Here is an 18,575-nt window from a genome sequence, read left to right on the forward strand (position 1 = left end):
AAAGGCAGTGCTTCTGAGCATGTAAAAATGTTTGTGTTTGGCAGTATTGCAGATTTAATGACTTGAGTCCAGAGACTGAAACTGAGGATTTGTACTGCTTTACTGATTGGGCACTGGTTTCTCCCCCTCAGCACTGCTGAATGTTCTGTGATGGTTGTGTTTTCACGACGATATCATCTAATAATCTCAAAGCATTTGATTATTGTATAACTTTCTTAGAGTTCATAAAGGTGCCGGCACACCTGTAATAAATGGCCTGTAAGGCAGCTGTGTGTCACAGGTGGTGGAACCATGTGTATGTCACATGTGTACTTTAGAAGTGGAACAGCTTAATTTGATAGGGTCTTCATGTACTACTGTGGAAAATCTGTGACTGCCCGCAGAAGACCTTTCTGTACAATGAAAGAAAGTGCAGTGGTAGATGGGAATGGGAGATGGGAGGAGAAATGTGTAACAGGAGAGGCCTACAATTCCTCCTGTACTATTACTAAATGTTGCTTAACAGCTGTTATGTTCTAGTTTACCCTAAAGTCACTAATGAAGTGATCCTTCTCAAATAAAGCTGTAGGTCTGTGGCATTTCAACTGGAATTATTTTGAAAGCAAATAGTGGTGTTGAAGTATTTCTTTCCTTTTCATGTTTACCACGGAACTTCAAGATGTTGTTGAAGTAGTTTTAGCACAGAGCAGTTTTACTTGATCTATCATAAAAACATTATTTTAAATATGACAGTCTCTCCTAGTTTAGGAGGCCAACCAGCTCTTGTTCGTGTTGGATGGATAGAAATGCTTAAGCCAGGTGTTGCAGGAGTGCTGATGCTTCTCAGGTAACCTTGTGCCAGCTACAGTCCCTGTGTTTTATTTAAATATCAGTGATTAATGTTTGCTTACTGAGTACTAATAAAGTACCACTGCTAGTGTGATAGGTGAGGGCTTGTTTTCTCTTGTCCTAACAAGAACTGGGACAGTACCTCAAGCTGGCTAGATTGGATAAGAGTGGGTCTGTTGGAGGGGAGTGAAGCTGGGGATTCTCTTCCAGTATAGAGGAGCACTTATCTCATGTCAACAGTAACTCATGCTCTCCAAGTCTGCATTTTGCCCAACTGCAATACAGATGTAATGAGCACATGGAAACATAGGTCAATTAAATTCTGTGTTGCTGTTGTTTTGGCAGTGAGCAGTGCTGTTAGCCTACAGTGCAAGTACTGAAGTAAAACTAGTTTTAACTTTGTGCCTGTTATCAGTAGACTGTTGTACATCCTAGCACATTCTGTAAAAGTTTCCAACTGTTCCAAGGACATCCATAAGGAAAACTGCCAAGTTTCACTTAAATCTAGCTTTTCTATTTAAGGTGAAGTCTGAAGTTGCAAGTCTGAAGTTGCTTTTGCTACTGAGCTGCAGTAATGAAGGTCTGTCCTGGAGATGACTTTTGCAGTCCTGGAATGTGAAGTTTTAAACTTTAAAATCAGACTTCTTTTTTTTTTTTTTTTTTCTTTCAAATTCTTGTTGCATGCGGTGCCTATGATGTGATCTGCAAGTCTGAGTGCAATTTTCCAACTTGTTGCTAAATTCTCCGTTAGCTTTTCAAACATACTATGCCAATAATTTTTGGTTTTGTCTTTAATTTCAACTATCTAAGGTGAACAAGGCACAAAAGCTTTTTCTGAGCCTCTACATATGCAGGCCTGCTACATTGGTCTTTTGTAAACAACTTTAAGTTTTCAGAAGTGCTTATATAAACTGATTCTTAATACTTTACTTTTACTGGAGAATGACTGGATCTGTTTCTCAAAACATTTTCAGCAACCTGAACTTCTTGAGATGTCCTGGAGGAAAGACTGAAATAGCTTTCCCTGATTTTGGAAGGTTGTTGCTGACATGAAGAATATTATCTCATCTTGTAGCTGATTTTGAGGTCATAGTGCTGTGTAGGGAGTTGCTTTACATGAATATATTTGTGAGGTTGTGATTTGCATCTGAAACACTCGAAGAAACTGATGAGCAAGTTTGAAATATGTGTGAGAACGCTGCTCAGATTGATGTCTGCTATTTCAGTTAGTTGCAAAGAAATAACTGACATGAAGTGAACGTCTGTTAGGACAAGAATTAAAATAAAATTGTTTCGGGCAGCAAATGAATATGTAATAGGGACTGATGTTCAGACAACATTGATAACTAACTTGTCTGGCCTTTAACTTCTGTTTTTTTCTGACGTAACAATATATTTTGTATTGTGTTTATTTCAGGGAAAGAGATTTTTTTTTTTTAATGTGCTTGGTAAGCATGCTTTTTGAAACACTTTTAAAATAAAAGTTGGAGGAATTAAGAAATTGGTCTTCTGCCCTCTTAGGAAACATGGGATGAAATCTGAGGAATTTGAGGATATCTTTTCTCCCCCACTGTTAGTTTTCATTAGACTGAAGTTGTCTCCTAACATTTGTATATAACACCTGTTGTTTTCCATAGCTGTACAAATGAATTACTGGGAGTTTATCTAGGGTGTGAATTAATGGTAGGCAAGTAACTACCTGTTGGTGTTTAACTGGAGCTCTCTGCAGCAAGGAGCTTACCCTCCCCCTTTCCATTTAGGAGGGAGCACACATATGCCATTATAATGCTGTAGCTGTTAAATTCACCTAATGAATTAACCTCCATAGCAGCTTGTTCATGCACTTGCATATCCTAAAGCTATCTAGTTAGTTTTCCTGGACTCTGAGGCTGAGAATCCCAGCTGCTCCATGGAGATGTCACTCACTGAGATGGCAAGATGGCAAGTTTGTATCTTACTCTAGTGTGAGAATGGTGGAGCTTTGTGCTCAGTATGATCTGTGAAGCTAGGTAAGTCTCTTCTTCCTTTCCTATTAACTAAATAGAAACAACAGTGATCCTGATTTTATAATACTTAGTATCTGGCTTCTCTTTAAGGCTGAAAGAACCTAAGGCAGCATGTTTGACATGAAAGATGGCATTACTAAGTCTTAGAGCATCCAAGGCAATCTGACAAGTTACTGGAGTGAATGCAGGTAAACTGGCTATGATGAGCTCATGGGCAGATCCAGTAGCAAATAAAATATAATGTGAAAGAGAAGTCCATTTGGGCCTCTGCAGAAATGATTTCTGAAAGACCATCTTCTTTTAAAAGACTACTCCTGCTTGTATCCTGGAGGAACAGATAAGAGAACTGTCAAAGCTCTAAGGCTGTACAAAGTGCCTTTTGGGAAAGTACTCAGCTTACAGCTTGGTTACTGGGCCTCTATTTATGGCTTGTGTATGGTATGAGGAATATTTTGATATGCTTTTGCTGAGAGGGAAGATGTCTCAGCTAATATTTTCTTCTTGTTCTAGATGTATTTTTAGCTTTATTTTCTGCACAGACAATAAGCAAATGACTGATTGCCTTTTCAGTCCTACATACCAGTGATTTTTGCATGTTAGGGTGGGGTTTCTGTGCTTCTGCAAGTCTTCTCAGGTTTCTCTTAAAAGACTGGAATAGAAGTGAAAATCTGCAAGGCAGTGAACTTGAAAACTTGAACTAAGAAAATGTACATTGAGACATGGAGTGTAAAATGTAATTTCCAGAAAATTGATATTTGAGGGTAAAAGTTAATTTGCTCTTATGCAATTGTTGCACAAGTGAGATCAGAATCAGGTTGCAGTCTGTAGTTAGTATCAAGTCATACTACATTTTTTTTTCACCATTACCTTAGAGATGGTCATGTCAAATTTGCAAGTTCTTTTTTGCCTTGGTGAAATATCTGTAAAATATAATCTCTTTTGAGAGATTTGAGTGGTATGTTGTATCATGATTCCAGGACAGTGGGACGCTTTTTTTTTTTTTTTTTTTTTGACTTGGATTTTAAATTACAGAAACCTGTTGGAGAACATGTGTCAACTATACTGGCGTGTTAGGACTACTTCCTCTATGTTGTGTGTACTTGGAAAAATTGTTCTCACCTCTTATCTTCTCAAAGAGGGTGGTACTGCTGAGTGGAAGAATAAGTGCAGTTATTTTAACTGTAAGTCAAATCCTTTGATACTACTGCCTGCAAACTTCCCCTCCCAAACCCCTTCTGCATTTTCCTGGGGTAAATGTAAGATGGGGTCTTCTGGCTTTTACTGGTGGCTGTTCATTTATTTTGGTCTGTGTGATCTATTTCGGGAACCTTAAACAACTGGGAAATGAAAGGTACTATCTGTCAATCCTCTGCCTGGCATGGAAATCATCATGATGCTGTTTTCAGGAGAGAAACAGTCACTCGAAGTGCATGAACTGCCACCCATGGAGGCAGAAACTTAGCATCCTTTAACACATCGATTAGGCACAGAATAGTAATGAAAATAACTGCTATAGAATATTAGGTTAAGGTGCCTGGTGTAACCAAATTGGTTTCCTAAAACAAGGAGTCATCATGCTCTGAAGATAAATAATTTCTTAAATACTTTGCAATTCTGAACTAATACTAAGGAATTATTCTTGTTAATGACAGCAGTGTGATTCTAAACACAGCCTTAAAGCTGCCCTCAAGGCAGTTATCACTTATCTTCCAAGCAACAAAGTCTTAAGCTTGTCATGGGGATAAGGGAGGGAATGCTGTACAAAATACTTAAAAGGAAATCTTTCTAAATGGTAGTATGTCAGACTTCTTAGTACGTAAATTGTTTGGAAACGTACAGTAAGTAATGCGGTTGGGGCCCAGAACTGGGGTGTTTTCTAGAGCTGGTAGGACCGTAGAAATAAGTGATGCCTGCAAACTTACCATGAGATTACCATGCTCTAAGATTTAGAAGACAAAAAACTTTTAAAATAAAATAATGGTAACAGCAGCATGAAGAAGTGCAACTTCTGCTATTAAGCTTTATGTTTTCAATGGAAAAAAATAACTTGCCATCCACTATGAATAGACAGCAGATGTGATTAAATACTTGTGGAAGCTTCAGATGCTACTAGGAATCCTGCTTGTTTGATAAGACCCTTACAATGCAATCTGGTGCTTTTAAAGAGATTGGAAGTTGGCTTGTGATAGACTGAATGTTATTCTTAGAATCTCAGTCTAAGTACTTTGAGTTGCAAACATATCACTGTTTCATTAATCAAATATCAAACTGAGCTGTTGTGCAGTCTAAACTCTTGTTGACTTGTTTATGTCATTAGAACTGACTAGATTAAGATTTTCTGAACTTTAAAGAGCAGCACACTGCTCTCTTTGGTTTCATCTTTTAAACCTAAACTTTTCTCAGTGTTTGTCCTCTATATGCTGTAAGGGAAGAATTCATGGATCTATCCACAGACTAAGGTCAATATGATGTACAAAGACCAAACTGCTGGTTGAAAGGGAGTGTTAAATATATGGTCTTCAGCCTTGATGTATTTCCCTCTTCCTTATCCACACAAGTGAAAGATGTGTATTAAACCATTTTTAGTCTCAACATACGGTGTGGTGTTCTGTCCTGTAGAAGAGCAGTTAGATTAGCTATATGTATTCAGGCTAGTCTGAGAACTTGATGTAAAGAGAAGTAGTCAGTAGCTCCCTTTCCCTGTTTGTTCCTCTCAGTAGGATGGTGTGGCTTGCCTTACCTCTGGGATTGCTCTTTCCCCTCACTTGCCTATGGCTTGACTGGCCAGAAGCAGCCGTTAGGGTACACCTAACAATGGCATTTCCTGTCCTGGGAAAATGCTGTTTAAACCCCTGAAATGCTCCTGTTATTAAGACTCTTGTTTTGCTAACAGTGTCTGAGGTTTCTGTGGTAACTAGTGTTATGAATTATATTAAAGAAGCTTAGGTAACTGGGTACGTCTTGAGCCCTTTGAACTGATATGAAGGTGTGTTTTGCATGGAACTGAGCTACTAAACTGGAAGTGTTTTACAGTATTCTTGTGACAACTGAAATGGTGATTTTTGGAATGAAAATTCTTTCATCTACTCTTTAGTAGATGTCTTTAGCAGGCACAGGATATTTAGTAGTTCAAGGGAATGCTCCTCTAGTGCAGGTAGAACTATGTCAAGCTCATGGTCCTCTGACCATCTACACATCCTACCTAGTCTGTGCTATTGACAAAACTGAAACTAGTGTTAACCTTCATTTGCAAAGGAAGGAAACCTTGTTGTTAAGTGAAGGTTAACAAATGTGTTGGGTAGCCCAGCCTAAATATGAACTATTTCAGATCTAGACAAATCCTTGGCAGTGTGCACTCTGATCTAGTTACAGCCCAGTTGTCTATCCATCTTTGCAGCGTTATCACATATCACTAAGTCAGTCTCCATATGAATGTACTTCTTAACTGTACTTGTGAGTTCTGAAAGTCTGGAGAAGTTTTCCAGATTGACTAGGTTGTAGTCACAAAGCTGAACTTTTCTTTTGGCACCAGTGCCTAGTCGAGCATCTTGTACCTCCCACTCAGTTGTGCTTGTGCAGCTGTTTCAGAGGCTGTAGAGTGCACATCACATCACCTTGTGTTTGTTCAAGATAACTTGGTGCTTGGACCTAGGTCAGTGATGCCAACACAGAGAGAGGGCAGCAGTCCTGTACCTCGTGTCCTGCAGATGAAGTTGTGCAGCTCTGCTTTTTGTTTGTCTTCAGATCTAGCATTCACTGAACTCTGAGTGATAAGCTTTTGTAGAAAGTTGTTTGTATTTGATTACTTTTTCTGCTGGCTTGGTTTGTTTAGGTGACTTGATTCTCCTCAGCATCGAGTATGTGGCAAAATTAGCAGGAAAGGCAGCGTGGTAGTGTGTGGTGCTGAAAATGGGAAAGAGTGGGAGAACTCTCTGAGTTAGTGGTTTGACTCAGCTCTGCTACTGAAGCAGGCTTGGACGAGGAAACAAGGGAAAGAAGAGGTGGCAGTTACTGGCACTGTCCTGTTGGCAGAGAAAATGTACTTTGAGCTCTTGCCTTAGTAAGGGACGTTTGTGCAGCAACAACGATACCTGGAAAAACTCAGGCGTCACGTAGAGTAAGTACAGGGACATGGTTGGATGCTGTATCAGTTATTATGGGCTGTTTGCAGAAAAGTGATAGGATAGCCCAGGCCTCTCTCTGTATGTGCTTAGCAGGGACTGTGAAAACTACTTTTGTCATAGCTGTGTGGGGAAAAATCTCTTCCTCCAGTGGGAATAAAGTGAATGTATGCAAAATGTGTTGTTGTGTTTTTTCTTTTTGTTTTGTTTCAGTTTTCCCTAAATGTGACTTATGTCACATGTATGTTTTTTTCATGTTTTGCTTCACATTGTTGATCTGGGCATCAGTTGTGTTGGCATCTATTTTGTTTCCCCATCACCCTTCCGTTTCATCTGGTGGGTGTTACTGAAGCTACCAGGTTAAGAACATTGAGAATGGGGAGGGGGAAGGAACTGAAATACTCCATGAAGGTGTCTGAAGGTAGCTACTTCAGAGTAAGAGAAGGCAGTTTCTTAAGGCCAGTCTCTCCCTCTACTCCTATTTGTTATTTGAAATGAAATGTAGGACTTTTGATAAAAACAGGATTATGGAGTTCAGAGCTGGAAAAGCTGGATGGGCTAGAAAGATCACTTCTGCTTAGAAGCTTCAGATTGTTAGATGCAGGGTTTGATCAGAAAGAAAAAATTAAAGCCTCTTTAGCTTGCTGTTTTTCTTTATATCTGTTGGTGTTCATGACTGACAGCTTGTTTTTCCTGGAAATGAGTATGAAAACTGACCTTTTTGGCTTACCTCCCTATGCAGCAAAAGTGAGCACGTGCTTTGCTTGCTGCTGAGCTCCTCTGTGGCCATGGTACAGATGGAGCTAGGTGACTAAGCCCATTCTGGCTGTTAAGATCCTTTGATCAAACATGGGGTAAGTGCAGATGGCATCTCTTGCCTTATTTGTTCCTCCATATCTTCCTCGCTTGAAATTTTGTTTTGGGTTAGCTGTTGAATAAGTTTTCAGCTGCTGACATGAGAAATACATACAAGGTACATAAAATATAGTTATGACCTAAACCACTTAGAAAATACTGACTGTAACCTATTGGATGAGCAACAACTTAAAACAAAATCACTCTGAAATACAAACCAGTCTGCCTAGTTTAAATCTGCACGGCCTGCAAGAATCCAGTTAGCCTTCAGTCTTTACAAAGAGTTGTACTCGCCGCTTCCAGAGCCCATGCTGAACTAGGGGATAGTCAGGCCCAGTGTATTCTCATTTGCCGTCCGCAAAAACCTGGGGGGTGGATAGGAAAGGGTAGAAAAGGTGAGGAAGAGGCCTTTTAGTGCTGTCATCTGCTTTAGTCTTAGCATTCTTTGAGGGGGCTGGAAAAGTACTGGTAAACCTAACTGTGGGTAGAGATCCTTCAGTGAGTGTGCTATTAATAGCTTTGGGTTTTAGGCAGAGTGGAAGAAGGATGAGAAGCATGTTTTGTCACTATCCATACCCTCCAAGTTTTTCCTTGTACATGCTCCTTAAGTTCATTATGTGCTTTCAGAAAAACATTGTGTTTATATAGTAGATATATTTTTTTCCTGCTTTCCAGGTTTTATGCTGCTTTTGTCGTAGTCTCTGCTTATCAGTATTCTTAATTGTATGCATTTGCTGAAAATAGCTGAATTTAGGGTTGACTTTTTTTTTGCTGCATCTCTTCACTATAATGAAGTATTTTTCTAGCTTTTCTGTCCCCTTAAATGGAGAATGCAAAATGTCAGCATATCAGTATTTTGCTCAGTTACGGGAGAGCTGTCTGCTCCTGCATGCATGTAGACCATTGACAGAGAAGTCTTTTAGAGCACTTAGGACTAGACAGGCCTGTTGTTTGATTAGTTATGATGTTTCATAGGTATCTAGGTCATCTGAATATCTTTTTTCTCTTTCCCTGGCAGAATTGTAGCTTCAGATATTTCTTGCTTCTGCTTCCAGTTAATGTAAGGGTTCTAGATCTGTCCCTTAACATGCCATTGCCCTGAAGGAACAGAGAGAGTTAAATGCATCTTTCCTCCCTTCTCACCCCCCGCTTCTCTGTCAGTCTTACTATCTAGAAAAGTCTTTGGAACTTTGCTCATCAGTCCTATTAATAGCTGAAATATTCAAAACATTTAATTATTTTTGGCCTTAAAATGCTACTTGGCGGTATTTGCTAGTCATCAATAAGAAAGCAGTGATGTATTAAGGTCTGTGGCAGCCCCATACCTTTCTTGTAGGTCTTGCAGTTATAGTAGGACTGCTGGAGAAAAGGGCTTACAATTTTATGACTTGTATCTAGTGATTTTTAATTTAAAAAAATTTTTTTCCATTAGATGTGCCAGATTTTTTGTGTTGTCCAAATAAAGTTTGAAGGTTAACCTATTTTTTTTCCCACTCAGGAACTCAGTTCACACATGCCTACACTTTCCTCACTTCACTACACCAAAACAAGAAACATTTAAACAGTTTGTCTCCTTTCTCTCCAAGGAAAATTTTCCTACGTGAAGCTCTGTGAGAATGCATTACATTTAAATATGGTGCAGCAGTTTCCTCATGACAACTTATTTTAAGCTTTTGATTCAAGCTGTGAACTCCCTCAGGCCGTGGAGGTAGAACAAGATTTGGAGCCAGATGGTTTGAGGTTAATTTAGCCCATTTCAGCTTGCTTAACCATTTAGATGTGTATGGGAACTTACCATGCATCTGTATTGAACTGTGAGGGGGAGACTGAAATTGCTTTTGTAGGCACTCAAAAGTGAGGTGTCTCTATAGCACCACAATAAAGTTCAGGGATTCTGAGAGCTGTAGTATATAGGGATACTGGAGGTTTTGATTTTAAGTTGGACTTCTGGCAAAGCACAGATATTAATACAATACTATATAATACTATTCTTACAAGATGTATAAGATATTTTATTGGATTGGATGTGGCTTTGAGCAACCTGGTCTTGTGGAAGGTGTCCCAGCCCATGCAGGAGGGTTGGAACAAGGTGATCTATAAGGTCCCTTCCAACCCAGAGCATTCTGTGATTCTGTGACTAAGACTGTCAGCTTGAGGATGTGCATGGTGAAGTCATTGTAACTGCTTGTCATAAGGTAAATGAAAGGAGTTCTGATGAGAGCCACTAATGAAAGTGGCTTCTTTAGACTTTGTTCATAATCCAAATATGAAACCACTAAAAAGCAGCTGGGATTTGAATTTGTTTCCATGTTGTGCTGCATTTGTGTGCAGTTGTCTGTGCAACCTGCTGCCCAGAGAAGTGGTTAGTATTCAGTGCTTGCCGATCAGAACCCTATACTCTATCTAAAACCAACTGAATGTAGCAATTGGTGTGTGCTGCTTTTTGTCGTGAAAGAATATGAGTGGTGTGTGCAACCAGCTCAAGCTGTGTATTTGGGTTGAAATTTAAAGGTAACTATCTTGGTACTTTATTTCAATTACTGTGCTTAAAGGGAGGTACTTGCATTTAAAGCAGGCTGTCTACTGTTTTCAGAGCACGTGGATTGAGCTGACTGTTCTCACTCCAGTGTTCTTACATTGCAGGACAAATAGATCATTAGCTGTTAGCTGTGTACTTAGGAAAAGTAGGAATTACCTTTTAATTTTACTTCATACTTTAAGAAATGGCTTATTTAGTTGAGTTTGTTCAGTTGGAATATTGTCTGTACAAAGCAGCTACTGTTCAAAATCTGTCTTAGCGTTTCAACAAATGGTGCTTGTTCTGGATACTTAGCTGTTGTCAATAGTAGTCTCAATGTAGTAGTTGCTGAGTGAAGAGTTTATAGGGAAACTGTGTGGCAGTATCTTCTCTTGGCTATAGTTGCTTCCATTCAAGTCTGTCTACTTGAGTATCTTGCCTTGCAGTATTGCTTCGCTTGTATCTGCTGACCTGTTTGACCCGGGTTAGGAAGCAACTGTGCATTAGCTCATGCACTCCGATTGAATGATTCAGGTTGGAAGAATCCAAAATGGAGCAGGGAGTGATTAGTAAGCAGATGTAGTAATAGGCCTGAATGAATGGCAAGCCTAGTTTGATGGTCTTTCTGCATCAGCTCCTGTAAGAGTGGTAGAGGTGTGTGTAATCAGGAGTATGTTGGTTCAGTAGTACTGGAGCTTCAAAGGTTAGATGAATGTCTGGAAAAAAGAAAAGCGTAGCTATCGCCTTCTGGGCCTGCAGCACTGCGCTGCAAGCTCTAGCATCCCATACTTTGACAAATAAAAGCTTTTCTATGTGACTGGACTCAAAAATCTTAGGTCTAGTCTTCTGCACACACGAGGATTTCCAGCAGCACTGAGGCCAACACTTTGAGTGAGTAGGATGAATCCACCCGCCTGTCTTTAGTGCACTGGCAGGAGGCAGTCTTGACTGCCTGTTCCACTTGCAATGTATGGAACCAAAAGCCATGCCTCCGAAGCAACCACTCAGTGTATGAGATGGATGTGCTGTGTACATAACCCCATTACTGGGATTTAGCTGTTGGTCTCAAGGTGTTAACAGACAGTATTAAACCCTAACAAACAACAACAAACTCTGAAAGAAACAAAAGTCTGTTTCTTTGGTTGTCTCTGTTGCAGTAATGAATGTGTTGTCATGGAGGTCTATATAGGGAGGCAGCCATGAGCTTTGCAAGTCCAAATTACTGTGCATTTGGCGGGAAACATGTCAGTGTAGAGCTGGTTGTTCTGTGAACACCACCTCTTCTAAAGTTAGTCTTCATCTGTTCCTATACTTGATCTGTTGGCACTGGCCTGCTGCAAGAACTGAGAGCAGTTTGTGGTCTTCAGACCAGGCTTTAGGACAAATCCACTTAAATTCCTGTAGATCCCTATGACCATGCTGGGGCAGGTGAGGAAGAGGAGAAGTAGGGGGAAGTAAGGAGTCTTCATGTTCTGAATTTTATTAACCTGTGGCGTGACTTGACAGCGTGCTTATTATATGGACTGCTTACACAACTTAACTGTAGTGCTTCTGCAGCTTTTGCAGAAAACTGGACTGTGAAGTGGGACTTCTTGTCCTGACCATTGCTTTGAGAGTTTTGCTGTGAAAGTTCTAGCAAGTGGAACGTGATCATTTGCCCAGAATGCCAAAATCTCTAGAAGGAGTTCCAAAGTACTCCAGTGCTTCTTAAGATGGGGACTAGCTAGAGCAACAAAGTAAGGAGACAGAAGGCAACATAAAGGACCAAAAAGATTGTGACAGCTGTCTAGGAGCACATGACAGGTTAGTGTATGCTGATTATGCTGCTGAGATGAGCACTTGTTAACATGCTTAATTTGTGCAATGTCTGTCCTAGTAATTGCTAACTAGTTCAGGATCTCTTGAAGAGAAGGGTGTACTCTGCAACTTGAGCATGAAGTTATCAAACCAGCTCTTCTGGATGGATCAAGTTTCCTTCAAAGCTGTCAACACTGTAGTTCTCCACCCTCTTCAGTGCTTGATTCATAGCAGTGAATCTTTTCTGTAGGTAAGTTGGGAGCTTTCAGACTGATTAGTCAAAAAAACCCACAATCAACCAAAAAATCGACCCCCACCCCCTCAAAAAAAAGATTCAACAAAGCAACCTGACCCAAACCAAACAGAAAACCCCAACTTGATGCTTTGCATTTTCTAATTTCTGCTGGCAAGTGGAATTTAATAGGGCCTAAGATAAATCTTATTTCCTGTCCTCTCTGAGCTAAGTGAGCTCCAGGGGTGCAGAACACTATTAGCAAGATCTTGTGAGCTATTAATGGGCATATTGTGTGTAAACTCTTGATAGTACTATCTACTTGTGATAGGGAGAAGTGTTTGTTTGGAAATAACTAGTGATAGAAGACCACTCTACTTGTTTGTATGGAAAGCTTCTTAGCTTGAAGAGGCTCTGTGCTGGCAGAAAGATCTTACTACAGCTTATGCTTTGAGGGTCTACTAAGGTTCTGATGACTTCCATATAGGAAAAGATGGTTACTGTCAGGCTCCAAGAGAATGAGAAGTTGCTGATGTTGCTTTGGGACTATATTACAGTCTGCCTTAGTTTACAAAACTGTTATGAACATGAGGCTGTTTTAATAAAATTAAAATTGTTGCCTGGGGAATAGGTAGAAGCAAAGACTTTGGTACCTTGTGTGAATACATTTGCTAAAACACAGGTATCTCTTCTTGGAGCTGTCTAATCTTTTGGTTTTGTTTTTTTTTCCTAATAGTATTATTCCCTTTATGTTTCTAAGCTGTGACACTGAAGGCTTTCTTTTAGACTGTCAGAATCTTCTTACCTCACCTGGTCTGTGCTCTCCAGTATTCTGGCCTACAAAGGATGCTACCTATATTGGGCAAAACTCGTTTTGTTAGCACCTTCAAAAAATAGGGGTTGTTTAATTTCTGGGAATGTAAAGCAAAGGTGAGAGATTTCTTCTCAAGTGGTGACCAGTATTGTATTAATGTAGTTTATATAGTTTGGTGTCCTGTTGATAGCTTTTCTTTTTAAAGTTACTCCTTCCAGTTGTCAGGCTTGCTGGTGGACATGGATTTTCTGGCCTGCTTTATCAACCAGTTCAAGTAAGGATGTTGCTAGGGGCTGTCTTGCACACCCATGTGGTGAACATTTTAGGCTTTAAGCATTCAAGTTGACTTCATTTCAAAGTACTACACTAGTTTAGTGTATTCAGACACTTTTTTAAGATTTAGTGCCACTGGCCTTTGAGGCAGCACAGATAAGATACTTGGAAATCCTCTCTGATTTGTGATGGAGTGAAATGTTGTCAGACTTGGCTGAAGAGACAGCTGCTGGAGAAACTCTAGGGTCACAGTGTTACCATTTTTTCATGGTAATAACACAAATGTTTCATTACATCCTCAAAACAAGAGTGTGTTGGAGCTGAGGATGGATGGTATTTAGGATGCAAAGCCTGGCAGGAATGACTTGGCAGGTCCTGTGAGTATTGGCAGGGTCTCTGTCATGAATTAAATGGTGGTGCCTAATGACACATCCTGTAAGAGAACACTGCTGCTGGGCTGCTTCCACAGGAAGCATGGGGGCCACGTAGCATACCTGCACACAATGGATGGAGTACTTGGAGATGTCTGCTGCTTTGTTGTCTTTGAAGCAATGCTTAGGAATGCAGGCATGACTATCAGTCCAATGTACTTGAACTTATACCGTGATGTACGCAGATAACTGTAAAGGAAGGTTTCTCAGTTAGTTTGTGTGCATGGGTTTGTCATAGATTATGGCAAAATGTAAATCTGGTGTTAGAGGTTAATTCTATAAGCACAAAAACTCCTCCATATGCTTGATAGAAAAACTAGATTCAGGCCAGTGTTAGAGTTTGTTTCTGCTGTAGGAAAAATATCAGTGTTTTGGTTCTTGAGCAAGTGAAGAGGCTTCATCTTTTCAGTTTGTTTGGTTTCCTTTTAGGCCTTTAACCTAGTACCACCTGATTCTGGCAGTCAGGAGAATAGGATACTGCTACTATTGCACTGTATGTCTGATGGGCTTTGTACCTTAATTTATCATTCATTAGAAACTTAAATAGTGTCTGAGTTACATTTTATTTCAGCTACTAGGTGATTCTGAAAAGGTATTGATTTTTAATTTGTGTATAAAATATTCTCTTAACTGTTTTTGAAATAAGTTGGTACCTATTGTTATTAAATCTTGCTTAATAATGCTTCATGGGAAGAGAATGAAGCTAGAAACTTTTTCAATGTATTTTGGTTTTTCTTCTTCTATCCAGGAAGCATTTAGGCCTTGTATGTGCTTAGGCTATTACCCTCTTGCAACCAGTGAATAGGTGCTCTGAAGTCTGTGCTATATTGAGAGTTGAAACAGGTGTAATGTGTTGGAATTAGAGAGGAATTTAGTCATCTACTGATGTATGTAATTCTGGGATTACATACTAAATGAGTGGTCTTGCTCGTACATGTTGGCTAGCAGAACTGACAGAAAATGTTTTGTTTTCTAACAACTGTATAAGAAGATAGTGGTCTAAAAAGTTCTTGTTGTATTTGGAGCCTATTTTAAACTAACTTCTTCCAAATAAGAGAAGAGGTCCTTGATTTTTAATGGAAGTTATGCTTAAAAAGCCTTTTAAAAGGGTTTTTGATGCTGGCTGAAAACTGGTTTTCTTTTGTGATTTCTTAAAATGCAGAGAATGCTGAAGACCTGAAGTGCAGACTACATGCAAAGCTGATGAAAATGGATGGGGAACTGCTCTTGATCTTGTTGTCTGCCCATGTGCATTCCCAGGGAGCACTCTTGCTGCTGTGGGAATGAAAGCTCAGCTCAAAGCTCACTTTAAAGAAATGTTTAGTGCCCTAATCTATGACTTATGTATTGTAACTCATCATTTTGCAGGTAAGCATTATGAAGAAGAAGAAGAGGATGCCCTGCCAGACTCAGATGCCCTGCCAGACTCAGATGATGAGGTGGAGTTGGATAAGCCGTGTCCCATACAGATTGTTCTTGCTCATGAAGATGACCATAACTTTGAATTGGATGAAAAAGCGTTGGAAAAAATCTTGCTTCAGGAACACATCAAAGATCTTAACATAGTAGTTGTGTCTGTAGCAGGAGCTTTCCGCAAAGGAAAATCTTTTCTGCTGGACTTCATGCTTAGATATATGTATAACAGGGTGAGTAACTTGGATTTTCCTTGCAAGAGAAAAGTAGTTTGTTTTTTTAGTATTTAACCTCTTTTTATTGACTTGAGCACAAATATAGTAGGTCAAATTTCTCTTGCTGATTAGGGGATGGGTAAACCACCTGCTCTGTTTCTACTGTTCTCTGAAGTGTATTTAAGTGACAAGTTCGTCAATAAAAGTTTTTCTGCAGTTACCAAGGGAATTTATTGGTGTCCTGAGGTAAATGGCCATGAGAAAAACTTGAATGAGGGAGCACGGTGGTCTTCTAGTTCAGTTTTGGGGAAGCTCAACTCATCCAACTGGTGGCTTGGAGGAATTTTGAATTGATACCCTGAAATCATATTGTAGCACTATCTGACCCATTGCTGCAAAAAGAAGAGCCTTATCAGGTAGCTGCTGAACTACCAGTTCTGCTAAAATGTTAGGTATGGCAAAAGGGAGAAAGTATGCTGTTTGCTCCTTGGAACATGTCTCTGAATATTATCCAGGAACATGTAAAATACTTTGAAGTCATTGGTTATTGAATGTCTGATCCAAAATGTAATTTATTCCATTAGTTTTTAGCTTTTGGCTGGTGTTGTCTTGTGTCTGCTATACTTACAACTTCAGGCTGATACAGAGAACGTATTCATATGCACATCTGCCTGTCACAGGTTGTTTTAATCTGCTGAGTGAATATGGACAATTTGGTGTTCTTTTGCTTTTTGAAGCTCTTAAACTAAACTTACTCCTTTTTCAGTCGCAGTTCTTCTAAGACGGAATTAATGGTAGCAGAAACTCAACAGGACAGTGTCTTTTACCTTTGTACTGTCTGACTTGAGGAGAAATCAAGATGAACCCTGCAGTTATAGGAAATATGGGAATATTACAAAGAAGCTGTTAGTAGCTGGCAAATGAAGGCTTCCTTTCTCTCACTCCCAGCAGTGCCTGCTATTGAATTCCTCTCACTCATTTGCCTAGAGCTCTGTAAGAAAGACACTGAGGATATAGTAGGAGGAATACAGAGTAGCAAGCTGGTGCTCCCAGCTTCTTACCACTCTTTAGAACTAGGAGGGAATAAAAGTTTCATTCATATAGCTGTTCAGTGGAAGACCTTTTGTGTGTGTGTGTGTGTATATAAAACCCCTCTAATGTGCTGTTTACACTAAAAACAAAACAAAAGAAGCCAACAGCAAACCACAAACAAATAAAAAACCTGAACTCCCAAGAAGTGCAGAAATCTCAGATAGATGGTGGATGGTACTGCTAGTTCCTTCCAAAAATAGAAGGGGTGGGCTTTAAGCAAATATTCTAACATTGGGATTGTGAAATAAAACAAAAGTTCATAAAGCAAAACACATTGAAACACTGTTTCAGCCTTGTGTAATATTGTGCCTCTCTGTTCCCTCTATTGTGCAATCATTTTTCAGTTTTCTGTAGGTGTCCTTCAAAATACCATTTGTTTCATTTAAGTTGAAGATAAGGTAAACTTAGCCATCTACTGTAACAACTACTTCTTACCAAAAGAGAGGTCTTTCTCTTCATATGCTGCTTCTGGACTGGTATTTGCAATCTGAAGTTGTAAATTCTTGTAAGACCTTAGCTGATCTGATCCAACTCAATGATCCATCAGGAGACATTGCAGTTTGCCAAGTTGTTTTCCTGCCAGCTCAGTGATGTAAACTGGCTTAGAGAAAGAGTTTGACAAGCGTCAGAGTTTCTGCAAACTGACTGACAGGAGTTGAGGATGAGAAGAAGATAAGTGCAATGCCTCCTCTTTTGAGCACTGTTGACTTGTGTTAAGTCAAACTGTATTCTCTATACTTATGCAAATTTCAGTACTGTAGGGGAGGCTTTTATATAGTTTTACAGTACTCTTTAGTCTGATCAGTCCATCTTCAGTCAGGTTTAATGACAACTGTTTGTTTTCTGTGAACTAAATATTAGATCACAAAATACTAAACCATGTGTATTCAGTTTGTACACTACACTACCCAAGTAACTCTGGGATATCATAGAATCATAGAATTGGCTGGGTTGGAAGGGACCTCAGAGATCATAGAGCCCAACCCTTGAACCACCGTTGCGGTTGCTAGACTATGGCACTGAGTGCCACATCCAGTCTCTTTTTAAATATCTCCAGGGATGGAGAATCCACTACTTCCCTGGGCAGCCCATTCCAATGATATCCTCCCCTGTGGGAATTAATGTGTGCTGAAAAACTTTCAAAGGTACTTCAGAAGTCCATTTTCTTGTCTTAAACCAAGAGCTGAAGGTCATATGGAAAGTTACAATTCTGAAGGTCTCACTTGTGCTGGTTGAAGTCACAGGTAGGATTTTGGCATGGATGAGATAGGTCACTTAGCTTCAGGGAGGTGGACATCTCATTTAAAGCACTGATATTGTTATGATGGCTCAGAACAGAATGGAACAGAATAATTTGCAACAAAACAGCAGTGTGTACTCAGCAAGCTGCTGCAGGGATTCTGTGATCTTTGTTGCAGTTTAAGTCTTAATAAGAGTTGGGTGCAGTAATGCTGGTAAATTTAGATTTAAAGGTGTTTAGAGCTATGAACTTCTAAGCTTCTATTAGTTTGCAAGGTGCACTGTATACTAATGGCACTGTGCAAATAAAGCTGCCTTGGTCCTTTCCTTATTGTGTAATATATTCAGAAAGGTTATCTTTTAGGTTACTGATACAAATCTGTAGTGTAACTTCTAGCTTGTTTTCCTGTAGGTACAAAGTTTTCTTGTTCCTCCTTCCATCTCCTGAATATCCTTCAAGCCAACTTGGTGGCTGGAGACTGTTAAGATACTGAGTTTTAACTAAGGAAAGAGAACTATAGTAAGATAAGTGTTTTTTAAATTGATGCAAAGGTCAGTCAGACTGGCTTAAGTGCATCATTCTCAAGCAGCTTCAGCTGCAGTTGTGCCTGTTAAGACACCAAAGTCTCTGGTGACATGAATCACATGTGAGATCAAATGTGGTAGTATCTAGTGCTCATTTAGGGACTTGTGGAAAGATTTTTGTTCTTTTCATCTGTATTGCTACAAATAAGGATAATT

At 39.6% G+C, this 18,575-nt stretch overlaps 1 protein-coding gene across 3 annotated transcripts in view; it reads left to right on the forward strand.

The window, feature by feature from the left end:
* ATL2 (atlastin GTPase 2) overlaps positions 1–18,575 on the forward strand; it is a 39,942-nt gene that overhangs the window by 1,204 nt on the left and 20,163 nt on the right. For 2 of the 3 annotated variants that reach the window (XM_030448746.1, XM_030448747.1), the window contains exon 2: positions 15,244–15,521. The exons of the other annotated variant lie outside the window; for it this stretch is intronic. In XM_030448746.1, coding sequence (XP_030304606.1) covers positions 15,244–15,521 — 278 coding nt within the window. The remainder of the gene's footprint in view (positions 1–15,243; positions 15,522–18,575) is intronic. 3 annotated transcript variants of the gene reach the window in all.

This window comes from Calypte anna, chromosome 3 (genome assembly GCF_003957555.1).
Source record: "Calypte anna isolate BGI_N300 chromosome 3, bCalAnn1_v1.p, whole genome shotgun sequence".
Lineage (NCBI taxonomy): Eukaryota > Metazoa > Chordata > Aves > Apodiformes > Trochilidae > Calypte > Calypte anna.